This window comes from Ornithorhynchus anatinus, chromosome Y5, assembly GCF_004115215.2.
Source record: "Ornithorhynchus anatinus isolate Pmale09 chromosome Y5, mOrnAna1.pri.v4, whole genome shotgun sequence".
Classification (NCBI taxonomy): Eukaryota; Metazoa; Chordata; class Mammalia; order Monotremata; family Ornithorhynchidae; genus Ornithorhynchus; species Ornithorhynchus anatinus.
In genome coordinates, this window is record NC_053179.1 from 112,851 (window position 1) to 133,892 (window position 21,042).

General features: G+C 43.3%; 1 protein-coding gene across 5 annotated transcripts in view; it reads left to right on the forward strand.

Moving 5' to 3' along the window:
• The window catches only part of LOC114808768 (ras-related protein Rab-7a), an 89,157-nt gene that overhangs the window by 66,548 nt on the left and 1,567 nt on the right, over positions 1 to 21,042 (forward strand). For 4 of the 5 annotated variants that reach the window (XM_039910980.1, XM_039910979.1, XM_039910981.1 and 1 more), the window contains one exon: positions 2,887 to 3,015. The exons of the other annotated variant lie outside the window; for it this stretch is intronic. In XM_039910980.1, coding sequence (XP_039766914.1) covers positions 2,887 to 3,015 — 129 coding nt within the window. The remainder of the gene's footprint in view (positions 1 to 2,886; positions 3,016 to 21,042) is intronic. 5 annotated transcript variants of the gene reach the window in all.

The following is a 21,042-nucleotide window of genomic DNA, read 5'->3' on the forward strand; positions in this document are numbered from 1 at the left end:
AGAGGACAGGGGCGGAGATGTAGATCTGCGTGTCATCTGCGTAGAGATGGTAGTCAAAGCCGTGAGAGCGGATGAGTTCACCGAGGGAGTGAGTGGCCAGCCAAAACACTTCCATTTAAAAATAGAAAAATCTCAAATCTTTTGGAACACATTTATGACCCTGTAGTTTAAGTTAGGAAAAGACATAAAGTCACAGAAAGTTTGGCACTTTATTTTCCTGGAGTGTAATTTCCTGGCATATCAGTAGAAATGTTATCAGTGTTTGGGAATAGTTCCTAAGAATTCCTTTCTCGGAAACAGAAATGGAAAATAAATGAGGAAAGGAAGTAAGGCAAAGAGATCAAAGGTGCAGAATCAGACAGGAGCTTGATGTGTATTTAAAAGAACAGTATGGGGAAATTAATATAAAAATAGTAGTTTTCATTTAATGGTTGAGTCCTTAATTTTGTGATATTTTAACATAAATACTTTATTTGTCATTAATATTGTCATCATCTATTGCTGAATTGTCACATTCCAAGCACTTTAGTACAGTACGTTGTAAGTGCTCAATAAATACAATTGAATGAATGAATGGATCATCATTATTAATAATCATAATCATTATAACTTTCTTTGGTAAGCACTCAATATTTATCAGATAATGATCTAAGCACTGGGGTAGATACATGTTAGTTGCAGTCTAACTTGTAGAAACAACCTGACCTGGTCATTTGTTCTTCCATCTTGTCTATCTCTCTGCCTTCCCCTTGCCCAATTCCTGCCTCTGGCCTGGAATGCAATCCCTTCTCAAGTCGTAAAGACAATTACTCTCCCCTCTTCAAAACCTTATTGAAGGCACATCTCCTCCAAGAGGCCTTCCCTAACTAACCCTTCCTTTCCTCTTCTCCCACTCTCTCTTATGTACATATCTGTAATTATTTATTTAGATTAATTTCTGTCTTCCGCTGTAATAATAATAATGATGAATTTATTAAATGCTTACTATATGCCAGGCACTGTACTAAGGACTGGACTGTAAGCTCATTGGTCGCAGGGAATATGTTTATTGTTTTATTTTACTCTCCCAAGTGCTTAATACAGTCCTCTACTTACAGTAATTACTCAATAAATATGAATGAATTAACTTCATTCCTCTCCTCCCCGAGTTTTGTACTTCCCATGTTCTCTGAGAACCTCAGCCAGTGCAGCCTGTAATCATGATGATGATGGCATTTGTTAAGCACTTACGATATGCAAAGCACTGTTCTAAGCGCTGGGGAGGATACAAGGTGTTCAGGTTGTCCCATAAGGGGCTCATAGTCTTAATCCCCATTTTACAGCTGGAGTAACTGAGGCCCAGAGAATTTAAGTGACTTGCCTAAAGTCACACAGCTGACAAGTGGCTGAGCCGGCATTTGAACCCATGGCCTCTGTCTCCCAAGACCGTGCTCTATCCACTGTGCCACACTGCTTCTCTGTGGAGCTCGGGGGAATCCGTAAAGGCTCAATTCACACTTCAGCTACTATCTCTACTCATATATCTGTCAAATCTAATGTCCTGAACCGCGTCTTCTGTCCATTATTGCTATTGATCTTGTCTGTCCGTCTCCCCCGATTAGACTGTAAACCTGTCAAAGGGCAGGGACTGACTCTATCTGTTACCGATTTGCACATTCCAAGCGCTTAGTACAGTGTACTGCACATAGTAAGCGCTCAATAAATACGAATGAATGAATGAATGAATGAATGAATGAGCAAACGGAAAGGGCATGGGCTTGGGATTCAGGGAGCCTGAGTTCTAATTAACAATAATAATAATAATAATAATAATGTTGGTATTTGTTAAGCACTTACTATGTGCATAGCACTATTCTAAGCGCTGGGATAGATACAGGGTAATCAGGTTGTCCCACGTTAGGCTCACAGTTAATCCCCATTTCACAGATGAGGTAACTGAGGAACAGAGAAGTTAAGTGACTTGCCCACAGTCACACAGTTGACAAGTGGCAGACCTGGGACTCTGCCATTTGACTGCTGTGTGACCTTTGTCAAGTCACAACTTCTCTGTTCCTCAGTTAGCTCATCTGTAAAATGGGGATTAAGCCTAAGAGCCCCATGTGGGACCGTGACTTTGTCCAACCTGATTAGCTTGTATCTGTCCCAGCTCTTAGTACAGTGTCTGGTACATAGTAGACTCTTAACAAATAACTAAAAAAAAAATTCAGTGCCTGTGGGGTTCAATCTAAGCAGTACAGTATTATTATTGGTTTTATTAAATGTTCACCTTGAGGAAAGTATTGCAATAACTAAGTCTGTTGAAATTGATAGTTGGACACTGTCCCAACCTCACAAGGGCTATGGTTTCTGGTGGGAAGTGGAGCTGTGTTAAAAAAATGCATATAATTAACACAGTAAAGACAACTTAAAGTATTCAAAAGTCTAGAATAACAACGTTACAAATCAAGTAGTTACTCAGAATTGTAGAAGGGGCCTTCCCTCAATTTCTTCCTTACTCCAAGCCATTTTCCTTAGTTCAAAGTGCCTCAGCCTTGACAGAGTTCTCTAAATGTTATTATAAACGTCCCTTTTAGGACATTTTGCGGGGAAAAAATACATTGTTTAGCTAGTTTTATAGGTCATGATTGCATGGCTCTGGCTTTGTATCGTCTTTAATTTTTGCAGTTGGTGATCATATACTCCTGTGATGATTGGTGTGAGGGAGAAAGAAGGCTGGCTACAGTAGTGGCAGCGCCATAAGGGCCAAAAAGTTATGAAAAGGAGAATACAACCTGGAAAGCCCTCTGGAAAATCCCATGGATTAAGATTCTATTTGATTTTAACAGATCTCTATTTTGTTGAGACCATTTTTGTGCAAGAGCCTTCTCCTCCTCTTATTTTTTACAGATTGCCTCAAAACGAGCACAAGCCTGGTGTTTCAGCAAAAATAACATCCCCTACTTTGAGACCAGTGCCAAAGAAGCTATCAATGTGGAACAGGCTTTTCAAACAATTGCAAGAAAAGCTTTTAAACAGGTGGGCCTCTGGGAGCTAATATACTCCCTCTAGAAAATGTCTTATTAGTTATTCAATTATATCTGCCATATCTGCCATGTAGAACATGCAAGAATTTATTGAGTCTTTTAACAATGGTGGACTGATTATGTAAAGAAATTAATATTAAATGATGCGCTTCTTTGTCTCTTTGACATTCACCTTAATGTTCGATATGTACCATCTATCATCCCAGATTTTTCCTCATTTTAATTCATTTTCAGTCAGCCAATAATATTTATTAAACACTCACTCTGGCAAAATGTGCTATGCAGTTTGGTAAAAATAGAATTAATGGGCATGATTCTTGTCCGTAAGGAGGGTACAATCCACTTTAGAACACTGATCGAAGTGCTTGGAAGAGTAAAATAATTAGAAGTCAGAATTTATGATCTAGGGAGGGAAATGGAATAAAATAGATTACAGGGGAAGCAATCAAATATACGGATAGTGCGAAAGTGGACCAATTATCCTTTAAATCACCCAGATTTTATTACATGATAAAATTTTTGTCAGGCACAATTTCCTTATCAATCAATGAATGGAATTTTTGAGCACTTACTGTGGAAAGAGCATTGTTCAGAAGGAGTTTAGAAGTTAATGAATTTCAAGCTTTCACCCTCATATTAAGAAGTATTTCCTGTAGTTCAGAATCTAAAATCAGCTACTCATATTTATTGAGTGCTTAGCATGTGCACAGTGCTGTGCTAAGCACTTGGGAAAGTACAGTGCAACAGCATTAGCAGTTACATTCTATTTCCATAATGGAGCTTACAGTTTAGTCCTTCCCTTTCGGAAGTTTTAAAGTCTTCAATAAAAGTTGCAACCTTTAACCTTATTTTTATGGAATTTTTGTAATTCTTTCCTCATTTGAGAGCGATTCCAACTCCAACTACCTGTCATTTTGGTATGGTATTATACATTTTCAGCTTAATTATACCTTCCTTTAGTTGTTAAGATCTGAACTGTATTGTGGCAATAACGTAATGGTAGTTGCATTTGCAGTCATATTTGCAGTCACATATAAGATACTAGCCAAAATCATCCACTGCCGCCCAAGCCATACCTCCAACTTTCTTAACCCTTTATATATCCCTTTCTCACATTCCTTCTCTTTCTCCATCCCTAAATTGATTCTTGGGGATTTAAATTTCTTTTTATATTTTTTTTAGAAAGACACACACACTCACAATGACAGAAACTGTATTAAGTGCTGGAATAGATACAAACTAATTAGATGCTAACTTTTCATCAAACCTTGCTCTGCCATAACTCCTGTTATAATGTCAGTACTGTTGGTCTGAGTGGTGAGTAGTGTGAAATCCTGCTGCTCCTTTTTTATTCTTAGATAGTAAGTCCCTCAGTGCTCAGAACCATTTCTCTACCTTGTTCATGTATTTCTTTCCCAGTGCTTAGAACAGAGCAAGCAGTTAATAAGAAGCACTCCTACTTTTACTCCTAATTGTATTTCTATTGTTACTGTATTTTTTTACTGCTTTGACAAGTATGAGGTAGGAATCTGGTGGACTTTGAGAATCTAAGGAACAACCATCTAATAATAATTATGGTTTTTATTAAGCACTTACTATGTGCCAGGCACCATTCTAAGCACTAAACTTAATTCAGTAATGATAGTAGTAGTAGCAAATAATAATAATGTTGGTATTTGTTAAGCGCTTACTATGTGCCGAGCACTGTTCTAAGCGCTGGGGTAGACACAGGGGAATCAGGTTGTCCCACGTGGGGCTCACAGTCATAATCCCCATTTTACAGATGAGGGAACTGAGGCACCGAGAAGTTAAGTGACTTGCCCAAAGTCACACAGCTGGCAAGTGGCAGAGCCGGGGTTTGAACCCAGACCTCTGACTCCAAAGCCCGTGCTCTTTCCAGTGAGCCACGCTGCTTCTCCTGCTATTAGTAGCTACTATTAGTAGCAGTAATAATGGTATTGATTAAATGCTATGTGCAACAAATACTATTAAAAAAACCCAGCAGGGTGATACAGCTATAATTACAGGATTATGTTCACAGATACACATTGTGTCAAAATACTTTGCTTTAAAAGTATTTGTTTGTTTGTGTATTTGTGTTGCCTTAAATTCATGTCCAAATTACCCACAGGGGTTTTTATAGTGTTATTTTTTTATGGTATTTTTTTAAGTGTTTTCTATAGCCCAAGCATTGTCATAAGCACTAGGGCAAATACAAGGTAATCAAGTTAGAAAGAGGCTATGTCCGACTTGGGACTTACAGTCTTAATCGCCGTTTTGTAGATGAAGTAACTGAGGCTCAGAGAAAGGAAGTGAAGCCCCTCCCCAATCCCTCCCCCCTCCTGCCCTTCTTCAATTCTCCCATCTTTCCCAGCAGAATCTCATGAGGAGAGTTTCTGCCTTCTCTCAAAAGCCACCACTTCCACCTGCACATCTGGCCTCATTCCTTAGTACCTTTTCAAAACACTTGCCTTCTCCCTTTTTCCCTCCCTAACAGCCATCTTCAGCTGTTCACTCTCCAGGGACATCTTCCCCAATGCTTTCAAACACACCAGTGCCTCCCCTATCCTGAGAAAACCCTCCCTTGACCCCAAAGCCCCCTCTAGTTATCACCCCTCCTACCGTTCCTCTGCAAACTCCATGAGTGAGTTGTTTAAACCCATTGTCTCAAGTTCCTCTCCTCCAGTTCTCTCCTTGACCCCCTCCAGTATGGCTTCCATCACCTTCAATCTACAGAAATTGACCTTTAAAAGGTCTCCAGGATCTCCTTCTTGATCCAACGGCTTCTACTCCATCCTAATCATCTTCCAACTCTAAGGTGTCTTCAACACTGTTGACCCTGTCTTTCTCCTGAAAACTTTATCCAAAGTCGGCTTTGCTAGCACAGATTCTCCCCTAAACTCTCTGACGATTCATTCTCAGTCTCCTTCATGGGCTCCTTATCTGTCTTCCATCCTTTAACTGCGGGTGTCCCTCAAGATTCAGTTCTGAGTCTCCCTTATATACTCCCTTGAAGAACTTATTCACTCCCATGGCTTCAGCTATCACCTTTTTGCTGTTGATTCTGAAATCTGTTTTCCAGCCCTGATCTCTCTCCCTTTCTGCAGTCTTGCATTTCCTCTTGCCACCAAGACCCCTGTACTTGGATGTTCCACTGTCATCTCAAATATAACATGTCCGAAATAGAATTCCTCATCTTTCCCCACAAACCCCATCTTCCTTCTGTTTTTTCCATCACTTAGATAATATCACAATCCTCTTTCTCACTAGCCTGTGACCTTGATATTATCCTCAATTCAACTGTCTCATTCAGTCAACATGTTCCAGCTGTTACCAAATCCTGTTGGTGGTAACTTCACATTAGTAAAACCCACCCGTTCTTCTCCATCCAAACTGCTACTATGCTGATCCAAACAGTACTCTTGTCCTGTCTTAACTACTGCATCAGCCTCCTTGCTGAACTCCCTGCATCCTGTTTCTCCCTACTTTGACCCATACTTCACTAGGCTGCTGAATTACTTATTCATTCATTCATTCATTCATTCATTCATATTTACTGAACACTTACTGTGTTCAGAGCACTGTACTAAGCACTTGGAAAGCGCAGTTCAGCAACAGATCTATCCATCCGTCCATCCATGCAGTCTACCCCCTTCTCAAAAACTTTCAGTGGTTGCCCATCCATCTTCACATCAAATAGAAACTCATTGCCTTTGGATTTACTGCACTCAATTATCCACCTCCTCCTACTTTTCCTCTCTGATTTCCTATTAAAGCCCAGTCTGCACATTTCATTCTTCTAGCTCCAGTTTGCTCACTGTGACTTAATCTCATCTATACCATACTACTACGACTACCATATTTCCCTCTGACCTAGTATTTCCCCCCCATATAATAATTGTGGTAATAATAATTTTATCTGTGAACCCTCGGTTACCTCATCTGTAAAGTGGGGATTAAGACTGTGAGCCCCCATGGGACAACGTGATCACCTCGTATCCTCCCCAGTGCTTAGAACAGTACTTTGAACATAGTAAGTGCTTAGCAAATGCCATCATTATTATTATTATTATTATTATTATGTGCCAAGCACTTTACAGAGAGCTGGGGTAGATATAAAATCATCAGGTCCCACATAGGACTCCCAATGTAAGTAGGTGGTAGAACATGTACTGAATCCCCATTGAATCCTCAAACTTAATATGGCTAAAACTGAACTTATCTTCTCACCCAAACACTGTCTTCCTTTTCACTTTCCCATTAGTGTTCACAGCACCACCATCCTTCCTGTTTTACAAGCCTGAAACCTTCACATTATCCTTAACTTCTCTCTCTCTCATCAGCCCACATACAATAGTAATAATTAAAAAAAAATTATACTACTTGTAAAGCGGTTACTATGTGCCAAGCACTGTTCTAAGCACGGGAGTAGATGCAGGTAGTCAGGCTGGATACAGTCCCTGTCTCAAATACAGCTCATGCCCTTAATCCTCCCTCTGCTGCTTGTATGCTATGTGACCTTGGGCAAGTCACTTCACTTCTTTTTGCCTCAGTTACTTCAACTGTAAAATGAGGATTGAATCTGTGAGCCCCATGGGAGAAAGGGACTGTGTCCAACTCAATTTGCTTAAACCCACCCTACTACTTAATACAGTGCCTGGCACATAGTAAGTGCTTAAGAAATATGATTATAATAATCATCATCCCCATTTTACACATGAAGTGACTGAAGCCCAGAAAAGTGAAGTGGCTTGCCAAAGGCCTCCAGCAGACATGCAACAGAGCCAGGATTAGAATCCATGACTCCTAGGCCCGTGCTCTATCCGCTAATAATAATGGTATTGGTTAAGTGCTTACTGTGTGCTAAGCACTGGAGTAGATACAAGGTAATCAGGTTGTCCCATGTGGGAATCACAGTCTTGATCCCCATTTTACAGATAAGGTAGCTGAGGCACAGAGAAGTGAAGTGACTTGCTCAAAGTCTCACAGCTGACAAATGGCGGAGCTGGGATTAAAATGCATGACCTCTGACTCCCAAGCCTGTGTTCTTTCCAGTAAGCCAGGATACTTCTCCATGCTCCTTCTGCTTCATTAAATCCTGTCAATTCTATCTGCACAACATTGCTAAAATCCTCCCTTTCCTCTCCATGCAAACTGCTACTTCATTAATGCAAGCACTTATCCTTTCCCACAGTGATTATTATATCAGCCTCCTTGCTGATCTCCCTGCATTCTGTCTCTCCCCACTCCAGTCCATACTTCACTCTGCTACCTGGGTCATTTTTCTTCAAAACATTCAGACCATGTTCTCCACTTCCCCAGAAACTCCAGTGGATGTCCATCCACTTCTGCATCAAACAAAAAGTCTTCACCATTGGCTTTAAGGCACCTGTACCCCAACTTGCTACTCTTTCATTCAATAGTATTTATTGAGCGCTTACTATGTGCAGAGCACTGTACTAAGCACTTGGGATGAACAAGTCGGCAACAGATAGAGACAGTCCCTGCCGTTTGACGGGCTTACAGTCTAATCGGGGGAGACGGACAGACAAGAACAATGGCAATAAATAGAGTCAAGGGGAAGAACATCTCGTAAAAACAATGGCAACTAAATAGAATCAAGGCGATGTACAATTCATTAACAAAATAAATAGGGTAACGAAAATATATACAGTTGAGCGGATGAGTACAGTGCTGTGGGGATGGGAAGGGAGAGGTGGAGGAGCAGAGGGAAATGGGGGGAAAAGAGGGTTAAGCTGCAGAGAGGTGAAGGGGGGGTGGTAGAGGAAGTAGAGGGAGAAGAGGAGCTCAGTCTGGGAACGCCTCTTGGAGGAGGTGAGTTTTAAGTAGGGTTTTGAAGAGGGAAAGAGAATCAGTTTGGCGGAGGTGAGGAGGTAGGGCGTTCCAGGACCGCGGGAGGACGTGACCCAGGGGTCGACGGTGGGATAGGCGAGACCGAGGGACGGTGAGGAGGTGGGCGGCAGAGGAGCGGAGCGTGCGGGGTGGGTGGTAGAAAGAGAGAAGGGAGGAGAGGTAGGAAGGGGCAAGGTGATGGAGAGCCTTGAAGCCTAGAGTGAGGAGTTTTTGTTTGGAGCGGAGGTTGATAGGCAACCACTGGAGTTGTTTAAGAAGGGGAGTGACATGCCCAGATCGTTTCTGCAGGAAGATGAGCCGGGCAGGGGAGTGAAGAATAGACTGGAGCGGGGCGAGAGAGGAGGAAGGGAGGTCAGAGAGAAGGCTGACACAGTAGTCTAGCCGGGATATAACGAGAGCCCGTAAGAGTAAGGTAGCCGTTTGGGTGGAGAGGAAAGGGCGGATCTTGGCGATATTGTAGAGGTGAAACCGGCAGGTCTTGGTAACGGAAAGGATGTGTGGGGTGAACGAGAGAGACGAGTCAAGGATGACATCGAGATGGCGGGCCTGAGAGACGGGAAGGATGGTCGTGCCATCCACGGTGATAGAGAAGTCTGGTAGAGGACCGGGTTTGGGAGGGAAGATGAGGAGCTCAGTCTTGCTCATGTTGAGCAAGTTACTCATGTTACTCTTGTTACTCATGTTACTCTTCTACAACCCAGTCTGCATATGTCATTCCTCTAATGCTAACCGTTTCAGGGTACTGGGATCTCATCTATCTTACCACCAACCTCTCTGTGGCCTGGAACACCCTCCCTCCTCATATAAGACATTTAATTGCTCTCCCCCACTTCAAGGCACATCTCCTTCAAGAAGCCTCTGCTGACTTAGCCTTCCTCTCCTCCCCTCCCACTCTCTGTTACATCCCTTCATTCACCCATCCTCCCATCCCCACAGAACATATATATGTATCTGTTATTTATTTACAAATGTATGTATATTAATGTCTTTCTCCCTGCCTAGACTGTGAACTCATCGTTGGCAGGGAATGTGTCTATTTTTTGTTGTGTTGAACTCTTCCAAGCACTTAGTACAGTGCTCTGCACACAGAAAGCACTTAATAAATGTCATTAATGGATGGATTGGTTACTATAAAACATAATAATAATAATAATGTTGGTATTTGTTAAGCACTTACTATGTGCCGAGCACTGTTCTAAGTGCTGGGGTAGGCAAAGGGGAATCAGGTTGTCCCACGTGGGGCTCACAGTCTTAATCCCCATTTTACAGATGAGGTAACTGAGGCACCGAGAAGTTAAGTGACTTGCCCAAAGTCACACAGCTGACATGTGGCCAGACTGCCACTCATAATAATAATAATAATATTAATAATGTTGGTATTTGTTCATTAATTCAGTAGTATTTATTGAGCGCATACTATGTGCAGAGTACTGTACTAAGCTCTTGGAATGTACAGTTTGGCAACAGATAGAGACAATCCCTGCCCAAAGATGGGCTTACAGTCTAATCGGGGGAGACAAACAGGCAAAAACAATAGCAATAAATATTCATTCATTCAATAGTATTTATTGAGCGCTTACTATGTGCAGAGCACTGTACTAAGTGCTTGGAATGAACAAGTTGGCAACAGATAGAGACAGTCGCTGCCGTTTGATGGGCTTACAGTAAATAAGTAAATAAATAAGTAAATAAGTAAATAAATAAGTAAATAAGGCTTACAGGGCTTACAGTACAGGCTTACAATAAATAGAATCAAGGGGCTGTACATCTCATTAACAAAATAAATAGGGTAATAAAAATATTTACAAATGAGCAGATGAGCACAGTGCTGAGGGGAGGAGAAGGGGGGGGGAGGAGCAGAGGGAAAGGGGGGAAAGGGGGCTTAGCTGAGGGGAGGTGAAGGGGGGAGAGAAGCAGCAGAGGGAGCAGGGAGAAAAGGGGAAGCTCAGTCTGGGAAGGTCTCTTGGAGGAGGTGAGCTCTCAGTAGGGCTTTGAAGAGGGGAAGAGAGTTAGTTTGGCGGAGGTGAGGAGGGAGGGCATTCCAGAGCAGCGGGAGGACGTGGGCCAGGGGTCAACGGTGGGATAGGCGAAAACGGGGGATGGTGAGGAGGTGGGCGGCAGAGGAGGGGAGCATGTGGGGAGGGCATTAGAAAGAGAGAAGGGAGGAGAGGTAGGAGGGGGCAAGGAGATGGAGAGCCTTGAAGCCTAGAGTGAGAAGTTTTTATTTCGTGCGGAGGTTGATAGGCAACCACTGGAGGTTTTTTAAGAAGGGGAGTGTCATGCCCAGAGCATTTCTGCAGGAAGATGAACCAGGCAGTGGAATGAAGAATAGACTGGAGCAGGGAGAGACAGGAGGAAGGGAGATCAGAGAGAAGGCTGACACAATAATCCAGCCGGGATATTATGAGAGCCTGTACCAGTAAGATAGCCGTTTGGGTGGAGAGGAAAGGGCAGATCTTGGCGATATTATAAAGGTGAGACTGGCAGGTCTTGGCGACGGATTGGATATGTGGGGTGAATGAGAGAGCTGAGTCTAGGATGACACCAAGGTTGCAGGCTTGAAAGACAGGGAGGATGGTCGTACCATCCACAGTGATAGGGAAGTCAGGAAGAGGACAGGGCTTGGGAGGGAAGATAAGGAGCTCAGTTTTGGACATGTTGAGTTTTAGGTGACGGGCAGATATCCAGGTAGAGATGTCCTGGAGGCACCAGGAGATACGAGTCTGAAGGGAGGGGTAGAGAACAGGGGTAGAGATGTAGATTTGTGTGTCATCTGCATAGAGATGATAGTTGAAGCCGTGGGAGCGAATGAGTTCACCACGGGAGTGAGTGTATATGGAGAACAGAAGAGGGCCAAGAACTGACCCTTGAGGAACCCCTATAGTTAGTGGATGGGAGGGGGAGGGGGAGCCCGCGAAGGAGATCGAGAATAAGCGGCCAGAGAGAGAAGAGGAGACCCAGGAGAGGATGGAGTCTGTGAAGCCAAGGTAAGATAAGGTGTGGAGGAGAAGGGAATGGTCTTCAGTGTCAAAGGCAGCTGAGAAGGTCAAGGAGGATTAGGATAGAGTAGGAGCCATTGGATTTGGCAAGAAGGAGGTCATGGGTGGCCTTTGAAAGAGCAGTCTCGGTAGAGTGGAGGCGATGGAAGCCAGATTGGAAGGGGTCCAGGAGAGAATTGAAGTTAAGGAATTCTAGGCGAGTGAGTGCTTACTATGTGCAGAGCACTGTTCTAAGCATTGGGGTACATAAGTGCTTAATAAAATACTCTGCACACAGTAATAATGTTGGTATTTGTTAAGAGCTTACTATGTGCCTAACACTGTTCTAAGTGCTGGGGTAGATACAGGATAATCACGTTGTCCCACGTGAGGCTCACAGTCTTCATCCTCATTTTACAGATGAGGTAACTGAGGCACAGAGAAGTGACTTGCCCATAGTCACAAAGCTGACAAGTGGCAGAGTTGGGATTCGAACCCATGACTTCTGATTCCCAAGCCCGAGCTTTTTCCCCTGAGCCAAGGTGCTTCCCATTCATCCTATTTCAAAGCCTTGTTAAAAATCACAATTCCTCCAAAAGGATTTTCCTGACTAATCCCTAATTTCCCCGCCCCCCTTCCTTCTACATCACCTTTGCCTTTGAATTTGCACTCCATAAAGACTTGATCCTCAATCCCATCCTCAATCCCACAGTACTTATGCACAGTTCCAAAATCTACTCTAATTATGTCTCCCCCTATAGACAGTAAGCCACTTGTAGTCAGGGAACATGTCTACTCTCTTATAGTACATTTTCCCAAGAGCTTAGTACAGTGCTCTGGACAAAGTAAGCTCTTTATTCATTCAATAGTATTTACTGAGCGCTTACTATGTGCAGAGCACTGTACTAAGTGCTGGGAATGTACAAATCGGCATCAGATGGAGACAGTCCCTGCTTACTGACAGGCTTACAGTCTAATTGGGGGAGACAGACAGACAAAAACAATAGCAATAAATAGTATCAAGGGGATGAACATCTCATTAACAAAATAATTAGGGTAGTGAAAATATATACAATTGAGCGAATGAGCACAGTGCTGAGGGAAGGGGAAGGGAGAAGGGGAGGAGCAGAGGGAAAGAGGGGAAAAGAGGGCTTAGCTGAGGGGAGGTGAAGTGGGGGTGCAGAGGGAGCAGAGAGAAAAGGGGAAGCTCAGTCTGGGAAGGCCTCTTGGAGAAGGTGAGCTCTTAATAAATATGTATATATCTGTTATTTATTTATTTAGTTAGTTATTTAGCTATGTATATTAATGTCTCTCTTTCCCTCTAGACTCTGAGCTTGTTTTGGACAGGGAATGGATTGTACTATACTCTCCCAAGCATTTAGTACAGTGCTTTGCACACAGTAAGCGCTCAGTAAATACAATTAAATTAATGAATAAATAAATATTGATTGAAGGGACCAAATGAGAATTTGGTAGAGTCCTGAGGCTATCGGTGAGGAGCTTTTATTTGAAGGGGATATAAGAAGCCAGTGTGGGGTTTTGAGGAAATATGTGGGCTGAATGGGATTTCAGGAAGATGATCTCTGAAAACGGTGTGGAATACAGATCCAATATTAGTCAAAAAATCTAAAATTACAGGTAAAGGAAGGCAACCAAATATAATAATGTAGAGATGCATAAGTGGAATGGAGGGGCATGACATTAATTAATTTATTGACTGCTTACTAGGTAATGAATGCTGTACTAAGTGCTGGGGAGAGTACAATATAGCAATAAACACTCACATTCATTCATTCATTAGTATTTATTGAGTGCTTACTGTATGCAAAACACTGTACTAAGTGCTTGGAAAGTACAGTTCAGCAACAGAGACAAACCCTTCCCACAACGGGCTCACCATCTAGAAGGAGGGAGACAGACATCTAAACAAGTAAACAGGCATCAATAGCATCAATATAAATAAGTAGAATCATAGACATATACACATCAAAAGAAGTAAACAGGCATTAATATAATTAAAACTATAGATATGTACTATTTACATGAGTGCTGTGGGACGGGGAGGAGGTAGAGCTAAAGGAGTGAGTGGGTGAGATGGGAGGGAAGGAGGAGCAGAGCAAAAGGGGGAAAAACACTCAATAGTCTGGGGAAGCCTCCTGGAGGGCTTTGAAGGGGGGAAATGTGATTGTTTGGTGGATTTGAGGAGGGAGGGCATTCCAGGGCAGAGGTGGGATATGGGCCAAAGGTTGGCGATGGGACAGGTGAGAACAAGGCACAGTGAGAAGGTTAGCACCAGAGGAGCGGAGTGCGCAGGCTGGGATGTGGAAGGAAAGAAGAGTGGTAAGGTAAGAAGAAGGAAGGTGATGGAGACCTTTAAAGCCAGTAGTGAGGAGTCTCTGCTTTTTATGGAGGTTGATAGGCAAACACTGGTGATTTTTGAGGAGGGGCGTGATATGCCCAGAATGCTTCTGTAGAAAGATAATACAGGCAGCAGCGTGAAGATTGGACTGAAGTAGGGAGAGACAGGAGGTTGGAAGATCAGAAAGGATGCCGATTAAGTAATCCAGTTGGGATTGCATGAGTGATTTTACTATTGTGGTAGCGGTTTGGATGGAGAGGAAAGAGTGGATCTTGGCAATGTTGTTAAGGTGAGGGGGCAGGTTTTGGTGACAGATTGTATATGTGAGATGAATGAGAGACCAGAGTCAAGGATGTCACCAAGGTTTTGGGCTTGTGAGACAGGAAGGATGATAGTATTATCCACAGTGACAGGATAGTCAGGGAGAGAACAGGGTTTGGGAGGGAAGATAAGGAGCTCAGTCTTGGGCATGTTGAGTTTTAGGTGGCAGGAGGACATCCAAGTGGAGATGTTCTGAAGGCAGAGGTGATGCACTCCTGGAGGAGGAAGGGAGAATAGGGGAGGGGATAATAGAATATTATCAATGTAGAGATGATAGTTCATTCATTCATTCATTCAATAGTATTATCAATGTAGAGATGATAGTTCATTCATTCATTCATTCAATAGTATTTATTGAGTGCTTACTATGTGCAGAGCACTGTACTAAGCGCTTGGAATGTACAGTTCGGCAAAAGATAGAGACAATCCCTGACCATTGATGGGCTCACAGTCTAATCGGAGGAGACATATGGACTAAAGCAAGACAACATAATCACAATAAATAGAATCAAGGGGATGTACACCTCATTAACAAAATAAATAGGGTAATAAAAATATATACAAATGAGCATAGTGCTGAGGGAAGCGGGAAGAGGAGGAGCAGCGGGAAAGGAGGCTTAGCTGAGGGGAGGTGAAGGGGGAAAGGAGGAAGAGCGGATGGGGAGCAGAGAGGGAGCAGAGGGAAAAGGGGTTACTCAGTCTGGGAAGGCCTCTTAGAGGAGGTGAGCTTTCAGTAGGGTTTTGAAGAGGGGAAGAGAGTTAGTTTGGCGGAGGTGAGGAGGGAGGGCATTACAGGACAGCAGTAGGTCGTGGGCCAGAGGTCGACAGTGGGATAGGTGAGATTGGGGGACAGTGAGGAGGTGAGCGGCAGAGGAGCGAAGCGGGCAGTAGAAAGAGTAAAGGGAAGTGAGGTAGGAGGGGACAAGATAGTGGAAGTGAATGAGTTCACCAAGGGAGTGAGCATAGATGGAAAATAGAAGGGGACCAAGAACTGACCCTTGAGGAACCCCTACAGTTGGAGGGATGGGAGGGGGAGGAAGAACCCGCGAAGGAGACTAAGAATGAATGGCCAGAAAGATAAGAGGAGAAACAGGAGAGGAGAAGGGGATAGTCGACAGTGTCAAAGGCAGCTGAGAGGTCAAGGAGGATTAGGATGGCAAAGAGGAGGAGGATTTGGCAAGAAAGAGGTCATTGGTTACCTTTGAGAGGTTAGTTTCAGTGTAGTAGAGTAGATGGAAGCCAGATTGGAGGGGGTCCAGGAGAAACTTGGAGGAGAGGAATTCAAGGTAGCAAGTGTAGACCACTTGCTCCAGGAATTTGGAAGGCAGTGATAGGAGGGAGAAGGGGCGATAACTGGAGGGGGCTATAGGGTCAAGGGAGGCTTTTTTTAGGATCGGGGAGGTGTGGATGTGTTTGAAGGCAGAGAGGAAGAAGCCATTGGAGAGTGAGCAGTTGAAGATGGAAGTTAGAGGAGGGAGGAAGGAAGGGGAATGGGATTTGAAGCACATGTGGAGGGGTGGCACTTGAGAGGAGGGAGGAAATCTCCTCTGAATATACTGCTGGGAAAGATGGGAAAGCAGAAGAGTGGGTTGAGAGGAGGGGGGCTTTTGTGGGGGAAGTGATTTTAGGTAGCTCAGACCTGATGCCATTAATTTTCCTAATGAAATAGGTAGCCAGATCTTTGGGGGTGAGGGATGGGGGAGGGGGAGAAACAGGGAGCCTGAGGAGGGAGTTAAATGTCCGGAGCAGCTGACAAGTGTGATGGCATGGATGTCAATAAGGTAAGACTGCCCAGAATGAGTTTACAGTCTTTTGGACCAGATTTTTGGACCACCACTCCAATAAATAACCCAGATTTGAAGCTCAGCAAGAGGGATGTTATATGGTCACAGAATATACTAGCTGCTGGGGTAGAGAGGATGGGATATAGGAAGAAGTGTGTGCATTTGGCAGAAGATTGAATGTGAGCAGGGTGCATTAAGAGAAGTCAGGGCCTGGGTTTGACTTTCTGGTTGGGTCCCCCTTTTCTGACCCTTTGTTACATCCCTGGAGTTGGGGAACAATGTGCAGCCTTGGCAGCTGGGGCCAGGAGACCTTCTGTTTGGGGTGGCGGGTGAGAGGGAAGCATGAATCTGGAGTCAGGGAAATGTCCCTCTTCCCCTCACCAGGTCCAAGTGAGGACCAGGTCCAGGTCCAAGCCTCTCCACACTTCACCCTGGAACTTGCTTTTCTGAAAGCAAAGATGACTAAGGGTGGGTTATGGATGGAGTTATGAGGGGTTGCAGAGAGTCAGGTGAGAAAATCTATGAAAATAGTCCTAGACAGGGCCTGGGAGATGGTAGATGGTAGAGAAGCAGTGTGACTCCGTGGAAAGAGCCTGGGCTTGGGAATCAAAGGTCATGGGTTCGAATCCCAGCTCTGCCGCTTGCCAGCTGTGTGACTTTGCACAAATCACTTAACTTCTCTGTACCTCAGTTACCTCATCTGTAAAATGGGGATTAAAAACTGGGAGCCCCATGTGGGACAACTTGTTCACCTTGTATCCTCCCAGCTCTTAGAACAGTGCTTTGCACATAACAAGCACTTAACAAATACCACCATTATTATTATTATTGTTAGATGACATTGAGACAGATTCAGGGAAGGACTAATGTAGGGCCACAGAGGGCTTAATGCTCGAGCAAACCCACATATCCTCTTGCACCTAAGACACCACCTAGATGTGTCACTGACATCTCAAACACATTATTTTTAAGATGTGTTTTGGTCTGGTGGAAAGAACATTGACTTTAGAGCCAGAGTACCTATATCTAATCCCAATTGTGCTACTTGCCTGCTAGGTTATCTTAGACAACTTGCTTATCTCTTTCTGTCACAGTTTCTGCATCATTAAACTGGGGATTGACTCTATTGACCCTTCTGCTTAGATTCTGAATCCACTGTGGGACAGGGATTGTGTCCAACCTAATGATCCTTTATCTTCCCCAGTACTTAGAACAGGGCTTGGCAAATAGTAAGTGCTGAACAAAGAATTATCATTACTGTTACAGATATGTACAAAAGTGCTGGAGGATTGTGGGTAGAGTGAATATCAAGAGCTTAAAGGGGACAGATCCAAGTACATAAATGATGCAGAAGGGAGAGGGAGTTGAGGAAAGAGAATTTAATCAGAAATACCTTTCTTTTTATGGTGTTTGTTAAGTGCTTAATACGTGCTCTTAATACATGCTTAATAGTAACTCTTGGAGAAGACGTTTTTTAATAGGAAATTGGAAGGAGGGGATGGGGAGTGGAAATATATGATGATATATATGCGTATATCATCAAACCAGAGGGAGAATGTGGAAAAGAGAGAAGCAGCAAGTTATACAGCATCAAGGTATAGTGGTAAATTGGCATTAGAGGAAAGAAATATGCAGACTAAGTTGTAATAGGAAATCAGCAAGGCAAGGTAAGAAGGGGCAAGCTGATTGAGTGCTTTAAACTCTATGGTAAGGAATTTTTGTCCATTGAAAATGTGGACTGTGAAATCCCTGGAGGTTCTTGAGGAGTGGGGGAACAGAATATTTTGTAGAAAAGTGATCTGTGTAGCAGAGTAAAGTAGGAACTGGAGTGGGGAGAGACAGGAGACAAGCAGGTCAGTGAGGAGACAGATGAAGTAATTCAAGGTGGGATAGGATAACTGTTTAAATAATTGTAGTAGCACCGATTGGGTGGAGAGGAAGAGATAGACTTTAGTTATGTGATTTTTGTGATGAGTTCTTACTGTATTCACAGTGCTGGGAAAGTACAATAAAACAGAGTTGGTTAGTGCCAACCTTCAAGATACTTACAGACTGTAGGAGGAGGCAGACATTAAATTATGGATGTGGGAAATAGAATAGTATAAAAATATTTACATAAGTAATGTGGGGCTGGGATGAGTATGAAGTTCTTAAGTTCTTAAGCCTTAAATTCACAGGCAAATGCATAAATTGACACATATGGGAGAGAGGATGGGGAAATGAAGGATTTAGTTTGGGAAGTCTTTGGAGGAGATTGGATTTTGGGATGGTTATGAACTTATCAATCAGTGGTATTTACTAAATGCGTACTGTATGCAGAGCATTGTACCTAAGCACTTGGAACAGTATAGTACAACATTATAGTAGAGTGCACAATCCCTGGGTTCATGAAAATGAAGTATGGATAGGTACACAAGTGCTGTAGGGATATGGGTGGAAAGAACATCAAGTACTTAGAGGGAACAAATACAAAATATAAGAGTGATGGAGAGGTAGAGGGAGTGGGGAACATGGGTTTAGTTAGGGAAATCCTCTTGGAGGTGATGTGATTTGTGGCTCAGTGGAAAGAGGCCGGGCTTGGGAGTCAGAGATCATGGGTTCGAATCCTGGCTCTGCCATTTGTCAGCTGTGTGACTGTGGGCAAGTCACTTAACTTCTCTGTGCCTCAGTTCCCTCATCTGTAAAATGGGGATTAACTGTGAGCCTCACAAGGGACAGCCTGATAACCCTATATCTACCCCAATGCTTAGAACAGTGCTCTGCACATAGTAAGCACTTAACAAATACCAACATTATTATTATATGTAATTATATATAATTATATAATAATCATACCAAATTATATTATAATTATATATAATTAACAGATACCAACATTATTATTATATATAATTATATATATGTAATCATATAATAATAATGTTGGTATTTGTTAAGCGCTTACTATGTGCAGAGCACTGTCTAAGTGCTGGGGTAGATACAGGGTGATCAGGTTGTCCCATGTGAGGCTCACAGTCTTAGTCATTTACCCATTTTACAGATGAGGTAACTGAAGCACAGAGAAGTTAAGTGACTTGCCCAAAGTCACACAAGCGGCGGAGCTGGGATTTGAACCCGTGACATCTGACTCCCAAGCCCGTGCTCTTTCCACTGAGCCACGCTGGTCGAAGGTGGAGAGCATGGTTGTCTGGCACATAAGGAAGATGAAGGATTCCAGACCAAAAGAAGGACTGGAGCCAAAAGGAGGACTGGAGTTGGAGAGAGAGACAAGAATGAGGTACAGTGAGGTGGGTGGTGTTAGAGGAATGAAGTGAGTGTGCTGGTTAGTAGGAAGAGAGAGAACTAATGGAATGCTTTAAAGCTGACAGGAAGGAGTTTCTGTGTGATGTGACACTTAGATGAATGGCCACTGAAGGTTCTTGAGGAATGGTAAGACAGGGACTAAATAGTCTGTCAGAAAAATGATCCAGGCAGCAGAGTTAAGTATGGACTGGATTGGGGTTAGGCAGGAAGCAGGAAGGTCAGTGAGGAGGCTGATGCAGTAATAAAGATGGAATTAGGGTAAGTGTAATAGCAATTTGAATGGAGAGGAAAGGGTGGATATTAACGATGTTGTGAAGATGGAACCATCAGGATATGGTGACATTTAATATGCGTGTTCAATGAGAGATGAATCAAGGATAATGCTGATGTTATGAGCTTTAAGAGAGGGAGGATACTGGTTTTGTCTACGGTAATGGAGAGTCAAGGGAAACATGGTTTTTAAGGTTAGGTGAGAAATTCTGTTTTGGACATGTTAAGTGTGAAGTGTTGGCAAGACATTCAAGAAATGGAATAATTGCTGGAAGTATAAGAATGCACAGAAGGAGAGAGGTCAAGTCTGGAGAGGTAGATTGGGGAGTCACCCACATAGAGATGGTAGCTGAAGCGATGGGAACAAAGCAGGGAGGTGGGCAAAGCACTGTACCAAGTGCTATGCCTTAAAGGACTTCCACAGTTAGGTGGTGGGAGGCAGTGGCTGCCCATTCACCTCTTCATCAAATAGAAACTCCTCATTATTGGCTTGAAAGCACCGATCACCTTGCCCCTTCCTGCTTCACCTCACTGCTCTTCTACTGCAACTCAGCCTGGAAACATGAGAGTCAGTAGCTTTACATAGAGGCAGCGATTTAAGAGTTAAAAGCACAGATACCACAACTCTCATATACTCCTAGATCATTTAGGTTGACAGATATAGATATGGAGCAATGGAAGTAGTTGTTAGGCCCTGTGGAGCACTGGGCAAAAAACTTAGGAGAAAACATCATAAACCCAGCTGGGTAGCATTCAGTGTTAGCATAAGGAGTTTGGTAATTACTGGGGCAAAGATTTTCTCCTAGTTTCTCCCTTTTCTCCTGTGATAGTCATTACATGCTTTTTATGCGCCAGACACTGTTCTGAGGGTTGGGGTAGGTAAAACATCCATATCTTTCATGGGGTTCAGTTTTAATCCCCATTTTAAATAAGAGCTAACTAAAGCTAGGAGAAGTTAAGTGACTTAGCCAAGGTTCCACAGCAGACGTGTGGCCACTCAGAATTAGTACCCTGGTCCTTCTGACTTCCAGACCTGCACTCTATCCGTTAGGCCATATTTCTTCCCTTCCCATGAGTCCCATGTGGAACAGAGACTCTATCTAACCTGATTAACTTATATCTGTCCCAGT